This window comes from Populus trichocarpa, chromosome 16, assembly GCF_000002775.5.
Source record: "Populus trichocarpa isolate Nisqually-1 chromosome 16, P.trichocarpa_v4.1, whole genome shotgun sequence".
Classification (NCBI taxonomy): domain Eukaryota; kingdom Viridiplantae; phylum Streptophyta; class Magnoliopsida; order Malpighiales; family Salicaceae; genus Populus; species Populus trichocarpa.
Window position 1 is genome coordinate 3,387,794 of NC_037300.2, and position 9,726 is coordinate 3,397,519.

At 30.4% G+C, this 9,726-nt stretch overlaps 1 protein-coding gene across 1 annotated transcript; it reads left to right on the forward strand.

The window, feature by feature from the left end:
• Nucleotides 1-7,359: 7,359 nt before the first annotated feature.
• LOC7484002 (UDP-glycosyltransferase 75C1) lies at nucleotides 7,360-9,031 on the forward strand. The gene has a single exon (XM_002322663.4). It carries the CDS (start codon nucleotides 7,472-7,474, stop codon nucleotides 8,885-8,887), a length of 1,416 nt encoding a protein of 471 aa, XP_002322699.3. The 5' UTR covers nucleotides 7,360-7,471; the 3' UTR covers nucleotides 8,888-9,031.
• The last annotated feature ends 695 nt before the right edge of the window (nucleotides 9,032-9,726 follow it).

Here is a 9,726-nt window from a genome sequence, read left to right on the forward strand (position 1 = left end):
AAGTCACCCGCGAACTTACCGACACACATTTTCTCACAGACCGCCCGTCTGCTGCAACGTGCTGGGCAACAGTGCTGTGTCCCCATTCCCCCCAAAGCCCCCATGCCAGTATTCCACAGTCTGTACAACTTTTTAGTCACAGCCTGTATAGCTTTCACACACAAAAGGCATAGCTGTTCTTGGTGCTGTGGGTGAACGTTGCCAGCCAATTATTATTCTAGAAATTAGAGTTTCTAGTCGTTGTTGAAGGGCTATTAAATATCATAGCAAAGGACGCCTTTTAGACCCACCAGCCTTGCAAACCCCCTATAAAGACTGAAATTAACGAAGGCTCAAAACACCAAAAAAAAAAACTCCTGTCTAAAACCAAACCAAAGTTACTAAGAACCGTATCAATCTATCCGTCCTTTTCTTTTCATCTATAACCTCTTTTATAATTAGGAATGGTCACTCAGGTTATTATCTCCAAGGCATTCTTTCTCCTTCTAGCGATTGCTGCGTTTGCAGTTGTTTCTGCTCAAGAAAGTGAGATGGCTCCTGCACCAGCACCTGGAATGGACGCTGGAGCTGGGTTTTCTTTGCCGGTTTCTGGTGCTGTTGTTGGATTCTCCCTTGCTCTCTCTCTTCTTGGTTTCTTGAAACGATAATTATTTTGCTGTTTCTTTTCCCAGTGATGAGAGGATTTGGTTGGCGTATTAATTTGCTGTGAGAGAGTGATGAGATGGTGAATGATATATTGTATCATCTGATTAATTCTTTTTTTATTTAATTTAATACGTACAGTAATGAAATGATTGTTTTGGTTTATTTATCAAATTTCTACTCTTGTAATACTATGATGCTATATTTGATTTTGAAATATGTTTTAGGAATCCTTTGTTATTGTTGTTACAACCTTTTTTTTTACTTTTTTTTTTTAAAAATTATTGATATTAAAAATAAAAAATAAAAAATAAAAAAATTATTATTTTAATAAATTAAAAATAAAAATTTAAAAATAAACTATACCACAATTTCACGCATTAACTTTTAAAACATATGGCATAAGTTTTTTTTTTTTTAATGGGAGTTCAACGGATTTAGACTTACATTTGGGACTAAAAAGATTTTTATTCTTTATTTTTAGAGAGGGATTAAAATAAATTTAAAAACTTGGATGATTTTATTATAACTACCCTATCTGATTTGAAAACTGGCTTAGAAAAATCACAAGGTTAACTCAATGGTCAGAGTCACTTGATCAATCCAGTTTCATCATGTTAATACAATAAATTTTATTAAAATTTAAAAAATAAAATAAAGTATCCAAAGAAAATAATTTTAAAAAATCTTACCTGAGCTTTTCTTTAATAATTAGGAAGGACTTTTTCCGTTTACCACTCTTTGCTTCAGGCACGGATTCGAGATGTTTAATAACGTTCCTGTATAATTTTTCTTCTATAATAATAGACATAAACTCATATCATACCATCTCATATCATACCAAGTTAATCAATATCTGATTAAAAATATATTATAAAATGATGAAGTCTAAACTTTCTTTAGGGTTAGGGTTGTTAATACTGCTATTAAACTCAGCCCAACATATCAATCTTGAAAGCTCTCAATTCAATTTTTTATTTAGTCCGAACTTTAAATTAAATCACGTAAAAGGAGTTAACACATGACCTAATTAATTTAGTAAGTTTAGAAATAACCCTACAACCGGTAATATTTTGAAGAGAAAAATACTTTTTTAATAAATGAGTTATTTTTTATCACTTGAACATATTAGGGGAAAAACTATTTTCTAATATTTTTTTCATTGATGGTAGTAAAATAAAAAATTATAATATTTGTGATAGAAATGTTAATAATTATATTGGTAGTTATAATAATTATATTCATGAAGATGATGACGACGACGACGACGACGACACTAATAATAATATTGATAACAATGATAGTTGTGCAGTAATCAGTGTTATGATAGTGATAATATTCGTTATGATTGTTATGACAATAATGACTATATTGATAATATGATAATGATTATGGTGATATAGTTGATTATGATGATAGTCATTGTCAACTAATTAATTTGACAGGGGTTTAATAATGTTATTAAACTCAGCCCAACAGATTAATTTTAAAAGTTCTCAATCTGATTTTTTTTTTATTGTGATTGTAGTGGCTCTATAAATAATAGTTGGACTGGTAATTGATAGTACAAAGAAAAAAATATTTTCCTTCTTTTAGCAATATTAAAAAGTTGACTAGAAAATATTTTTATAATTGATTTAATTTTTATAATATTTTTTTAAATTGAAAGGAAAATATTTTAACAAAAAAATTTTCTACAAAAAAAAATCCCCTTGAAATGTTTTTATAATGGAAAAAAATAATAATAGAAAACAACTTAAATTAAAAGGACAAGTCATCATAAAATAAACGCAGAGATAAACCCATACCGAATTGGGCTCATAGATGCAACCTAATTCTTCGCATAACAACACCTGTCAAATCCATTAACCAAGCCCAAATTGAAGCCCCATGTTTTACTCAAAACTGAAAATTTCAGTTACCATCATATTAGTTTAGCTTTCCCCTTTTTTTTTTTTTTGAGAATTAGTTTTACATTATTATTTCAAAGAATTTCAGAAATAATGCCTGATTTTATAACGTTTATTCTAGCTGAGTGTTTTTATTTTTATTTTATTTTTTCTTAGTTCTTATAATTATTTTGATTAATTAGATGCTTCTATAAGGTGACTTGACCTTTATATGTGTTGTCAGCATAGATAAATGTGGGGGCTTCTATTATTACACATCATTAATTCCTTTTTTTCCCCCAAAAATAGAAAATACTTGAATAAAAAAGGAAATAAGTTAAGAAGAAGATAATATTTAAAAAGATATGTTTCCAAATCGTCGAAATCCAAACCATTTCTTTTAGTGAGACCACTGTTTAACAAATAGAACTCTCCTTTTAGAGACCCATCTCCATTAACCATGAACCTAATTCATTGGATTTTTTTATATGAAAAAAACAGGCTTTCAAAATTTAAATTTACAAGTTAAAAACCCAAAATTTAGTTTAAATTATTGTTTAAAAATGATATTTGATATTAATTCGTGATAGACGCCTTAAGGAAGATTTTGGCGATAGTTTGAGAGAAAACGAGTTCATAGTCCGGACCTATTTAAGAGTGTGATTGATGTTACTTTTCAAAGTGTTTTTTGTTTGAAAATCCATCAAAATAATATATTTTTTTTAACATCAGCTCATTAAAACGATTTAGAAACACAATAAAAGTTAATTGAAAAAAAATAATAATTAAAATTTACTGACATTCCGATTCAAACACAACCCTAAATAAGCACTTTGTGGTTACGAGGAGGGAGATTATTGGGACCAGATGTGAATGCTGTAGCATTTTGCAACAAGGCGAATCCAATGACTTCAAGGAAGGTCACAAAGGTGACTGGAGTGTGTCATATGTGTTGTTCAAAGGCAAATAAGCTCTGACACATTTGGACGACTCGTGTGACCTGCTCCGATCACCGTTCGTGACATTTCTTAGTTTTGTTAGATTCATCTTGTCGATATTTTTCCAATGATACTGGTGATGTCGTTATTGGAGTTTTGAAGTGTTTCCAAGATCTTTTTCTTTCTTTTTTTCTTTCCTTGTTTCTCTATCTCCTTTCTCTTTATTGTAAATTATGTCAGTTTATTTTAATTTTGAAACGAGTCGTATATGTCATCTGCGACTTTCTAAACTGTGATGTGCTATTTTATTAAATATGTTTTGTACTGAATTATTTTGTTTAAGTGCCAAAGTAAAAAAAACACTCTAAACACTTCTCATTTATAACAAAAATGGTTTGCTTTTTTGTTTTTCTCATATTTAAAAAATTAACCATATCTAGTGTTGTCACATCTTAAGTTTGAGAAGGGACTTGATGCATGACTAAAAAGCTTCTGAGCTTATAAGTGGAGTACCAAATGGAGCATTTTGTTTTAGTATATTACACATTAGTTCATAAAATATTTCTTATATTTTATTCAAATTCCTCTTGGTTCACTAACATAGAATATAGAATACCCCTATTGTGAACTCCTCTCATCAAGTGGAATAATTTGATACCAATATTAATTATTTTTGTGGCTGAAATCGATGCCAACAAGAAATTTCTCTCTCCAACTTTGGATTTTGATGATTTTATTTTCACCTCTCTCAAACCAGGAGCTAAAAAATAAAAAAATAAAATTTGAGATCAAAATTAATTTTACCCTTAAATTTCAAAAATTAAAGGGACCCAATAGTTATAATTTGAAAAATATGGGAATTACAAATTGTTTCCATCTTTCAATCTCATCATCTCCTAACAAATCAGCCTATAATTTAGTCCAATAAAAGATAAATAATAATAAAAAAAACATTGCGAATAGTTTGTCCCATCCACAGTACCTTGTGATGAGATCCACAATGCATTTTGCAAAGTGGATTCCCCACTCATTTTAGATTAATATCCCTTGTTATACATCAATTTATAAATATATTCTTGATAATTTATTCAATTTCCTCTTAGACCATTAACATAGAACATAGAATATATATAACATCACAATCTTTCTCATTAAGTGTATGTTTACCATTGTTTAAATTTTTATAATTACAATTACAATAAAAAAAAATTCATTTTAAAAAAGTATTTTTAATTATGATTTAAAAAAAAAGGTTTACAAAAAAATGTGTTTGATTTAAACTATTGTGGGGTGAATTCTTATATGCAAAATAAATGAAAAACCAGTCTTCATGGATAGAAAAATATTATTTTAGCTTATACAAAATTAAAATTTAAAACACAATTACATATGGGATCTAATACAAGAAAAAAAAAATCTATCTAGCTAACTAAACAATTCTTCTCTATAGTTAGGTAAAAAACATATGGTCATAATACCAAACATGTTATCTAAGTAGTGTTTATCATTATAACTTTAAATATTTTTTAAAATATTTTTCGTTTAAAAATATATCAAAATAATATATTTTAAAAATTTATTTTTACACTAATATATTAAAATATTTTAAAAATATTTTTTTTTTACTTTATACTTGACAGCGTTCCCAAACGCTATCTCGGAATATGAATGTTGGACGCCTCCGTTACTTTAAAATAGAACCCTAGTATTGTGGGTTCTCACTTTAACATAGATCTGATAACATGATGTCACACTCCACGCTTGATAAAAGAGCCTGGGCGTAATCGAACAACCTACGAGGCTACGAGTATAACACTTAGTTGGACCATTTTATCCTCTGTACTCCAAGGAAATTCCTTATTGCACACAAGTTCATAAATTACGTTTTATATTTTATTCAAATTTATCATAACCTGGTATGGGTATCACAAATGTACAAGTAAAAAAAAAAAAATTCTTAATCCCTCGTCAGATCTATTTTCACATGGATGTTTTTATTGTCCATACAACTAATTTTAAATGGACGTTGCATGACGTGGTGAATACTTATAAATTACAAGAGTTTTTCCCATAAGTTAATTATGACCAACATTATATAATAATAATAATAATAATAAAATAAAAGTTAGGGAGCACTAAAAAATTCTTTTATCATGAGGGATGAATTTTATATTGTTAAATTTTTAAGTAGATTAAGAGATTGTTTGTCATGTAGTAGCGATTGTTTTTCAAAGTGTTTTTTTATTTAAAGATATATTGAAATAATTTTTTTTTAAAAAAAGTTATTTTAATATTAAAATAATTTAAAAATATTAAAATATTAATTAAAAAATTTAAATTTTTATAAGAACACGTTTCAACCACGACAATAAAAAAGAACTAAACCTGTTTGGGATTATGATAGCGGTTGCGGTTCAAAGTATTTTTTACTTAGAAATGTATCAAAATGATGTTTTTTTTATTTTTAAAAATTATTTTTAAGATCAACATATAAAAACAATATAAAAATATAAAAAAATTAATTTTTTTTAAAATAAAATTTAAAAAACATTATTTTAACCGCGGTGCTCACCGAGTCATTGTCTTGAACCATGTGCGAAACCGAAAACCTGGACTATTTTCTTCGGTCCAAAAGGAGCAGTAAATCACAAAACAGCGGCGGGATTTGACAATCATCTAACAGCATTGACTTGTAGGAATAAGTAACAGCTTTTACTTTAATTTGAAAATTGCGTGGACTTGCCAAACTATCGTAGAGTTTCCTGACTGTCAAGAAATCGCACTTCTTTTTCGAATGTATGAAGTTTTCACGTGTATACTTAGATCTTTCCTCAATGAACTACAAAGGGTAAGTGTTTTTTTTAGTTTGATCCTCGATGATTCATCATCTAGCCCATCAGCTAAAATTAAATCATCTTTAAAAGAGATTTCAAAGATTCATTTTTCATATTGGTCCATCATATAGAGGATTTTAATTAATAAATTGTCTACGTGCTAATCCTAAGGTATAAAGTCAGAAAATCAAAGAAAAAAAATACATGCCTTTAATCATCGGAACAACCACATAATACATAGAATTATTTTTATATATATATAAAAAGTACTGAATTATGGGTACATAGTTGAATTGGTAAAGTAGATGAGAACTAAGATGAATGTTTTCTACATGGTATATATCTAGTTCGACTCCCTTTACTTATTGATATTGATGACCACATACTATAGGATATAAGTTCTGTTTTGCAAGTTTTATTCGGGGGGTACTCCGAGATAATACACACACACACACACACTTACTTACTTCCAAAAAACAACTAATAAATTACATGAATTATAAATGGTAAGTTATTTTCTGTAAGCAGATAATCCTTGCCAAAAATATGACTAGATAATTATTTATAAATTATATATGCTAAGCTGGGCTCTCATTTTTCAATTTGTAATTTATGTAAGTAAACGAAGATTGAGTTGTCGATTTCGACTTTTACAAGGAACGTCTCGCTGACGTCAATTATAACGTCGGCAGCAATCGTCAGCTAATCTTTCCATTAAAATCGTCACCGCAAACGTCAAGATTTCTGTACCAATTATAAATGCTACCAGAAGAATACGGTTTTTGGCACAGTTTCGGAACGTGTTTTATAAAAATTTATTTTTTTATTAAAAAATAATTTTTTTATATGTTTGTGATCTATATATTGATTTTAAAAATAATTTTTATAAAATAAAAAAAATATTATTTTAATATATTTTAAAAAAATACTTTTGAAAGACAATGAAAGCGTAAAATTTCCAGTCACATTTTATTAATTTTTTTACGTTGAAGAAAATTTCCTGACCCACGTCGTCACGAAGCCATTCATCTGGCTGTGGTGTATAAAGCTACCCATCTGCTCACAAAATCCCACACTCGACTGCGACAACAAAAATCAATCTAACTGACACACTTCTCTTTTCCATTAAAAAAAACACTTCGCTTTCCATACAATTCCAGTTAAGACCATGGGAGTCATGGGAGTGCAGCCTCACATCCTTCTTGTAACATTCCCTGCTCAAGGTCACATAAATCCAGCCCTTCAATTCGCCAAACGCCTAGTAGCCATGGGTGCACATGTCACCTTTGCTACAAGCATGGGCGCCAAACGCCGGATGTCTAAATCCGGAACTTATCCTAAAGGCTTGTATTTCGCTGCCTTTGATGATGGTTCCGAACATGGGTTTAGACCCAGTGATGATATCGAACACTACTTCTCCGAGCTCAGGCATGTTGGCTCGCAATCTCTTGCTGACCTTATATGTCAAGTTCCGAAAAATGGCGGACCATTTACTTGTGTGGTATACTCCAATCTCATACCTTGGGTGGCAAAGGTGGCCCGACAACACAACCTCCCTTCAACACTCCTTTGGAACCAATCTCCTGCCCTTTTAGACATCTTTTACTACTACTTCAATGGCTATGGTGACACTATTAAGAAGAATATCAATGATCCAAGCTTTTCGCTGAAGTTACCAGGAGTGCCTCCTCTTGGAAGCCGTGACTTACCCTCATTTCTCGATCCTAGAAACACACATGCTTTTGCACTTTCAGTGAATAAAGAGCATATTGAGGTTCTTGATGAAGAAACCAACCCAAAAGTTCTTGTCAACACCTTCGATGCATTAGAGTGTGAGGCTCTGAATTCAATAGGTAAGTTTAAGTTGGTTGGGGTTGGCCCTCTGATTCCATCAGCCTATTTAGATGGAAAAGATCCATCCGATACTTCCTTTGGTGGTGATCTTTTTCAAGACTCAAAGGACTATATAGAATGGCTTAATTCAAAGCCAGAATCATCTGTGATTTATATATCATTTGGAAGCATATCTGTTATTTCAAAGCCACAAAAAGAGGAAATGGCTCGTGCTTTGCTAGATACTGGCCGTCCATTTTTGTGGGTCATAAGAACAGATGGAGGAGAAGAGAAAGAAGAAGATAAGCTGAGTTGCACAGAAGAGCTTGAAAAGCAAGGGAAGATAGTGCCATGGTGCTCTCAAGTGGTGGTTTTGTCACATCCATCAATAGGTTGTTTCGTGACACATTGTGGATGGAACTCAACTTTTGAGAGCTTGGCTTCTGGGGTGCCGGTGGTGGCTTTTCCACAATGGACTGATCAACTGACGAATGCTAAGATGGTTGAAGCTGTATGGGAGACAGGGGTGAGAGTCAGTGCTAATAAAGAAGGGATAGTTGAAGGCGAGGAGATAGAGAAATGCTTGGAGTTGGTCATGGGAGGTGGAGAGCGAGGAAAAGAGATGAGAAAGAATGCTAAGAAATGGAAGGATTTGGCAAGAGAAAGTTCCAAAGAAGGTGGCTCTTCGTACCAAAATCTGCAGGATTTTTTTAATGAGATTGGAGGAGGGGCCATGTCGTTAGACATATAAAAAATTCAGTTTTTAGAATTGTATCAATGAAGTCAGGATGAGAACCCTTTCAGTTTCTTTCACAAATCATGTCAGCAAAATCTTAACCTTGAAATTCTTGACTGGATAATTTTGTTAGTGTTTGATTAATTTAATCTTTCTTAATTTCTCTGTCCAAATGATAAAATTAGAATTCCCAAATATATCATTCGGCTATAATTGTTTCCATAAATCTAGAAAATAGTTTCCATATTTAAATAAATGGTTAGAATTTAACAGATGATTCATATTCCCCCCTTAATTTTAACTTTATATTTTAGATGATGGTCATGATTTACGGAATTATATAAAAAAAATTGTGCACGTATATGTACTTTAACTACACTACATGTGGTTACAAATCAAGGATAAAGTGTACCTAAATGCGGTACAAACGCTTGAACCTTAGATGAGTGCATAGTTTTGAAATCCAAGTTAATTTAAAGTTCACTCGTGGCAAAGCATAGTTCAAGGGTGAAAAGAGTTAATTTGAGTGAAATAGATTAATTTAATTTTTTAAAAAAGATTAAAATAATATTATTTTGATAATAAAAATTAATAAAAAATCAATAAGTTATTAACTAGACTCTGAGTTAACTTAAGTTTTTTATCATATTAATTTTTTCTAGTTTTTCTTTAACATGAACCAATTTAAATCTTAAATTAGTCGAGTTTATGATATTGATTTTATTATTCTAATATTAAATTGAATTTGATAACTAAGTTTGAGTTCAATCCATATGATTTAAGTATGGCTCATTTTAAGTTTATATATTACTTTGTATTCTTGTATTTATTTAATATGAGATATGTTCATTAAA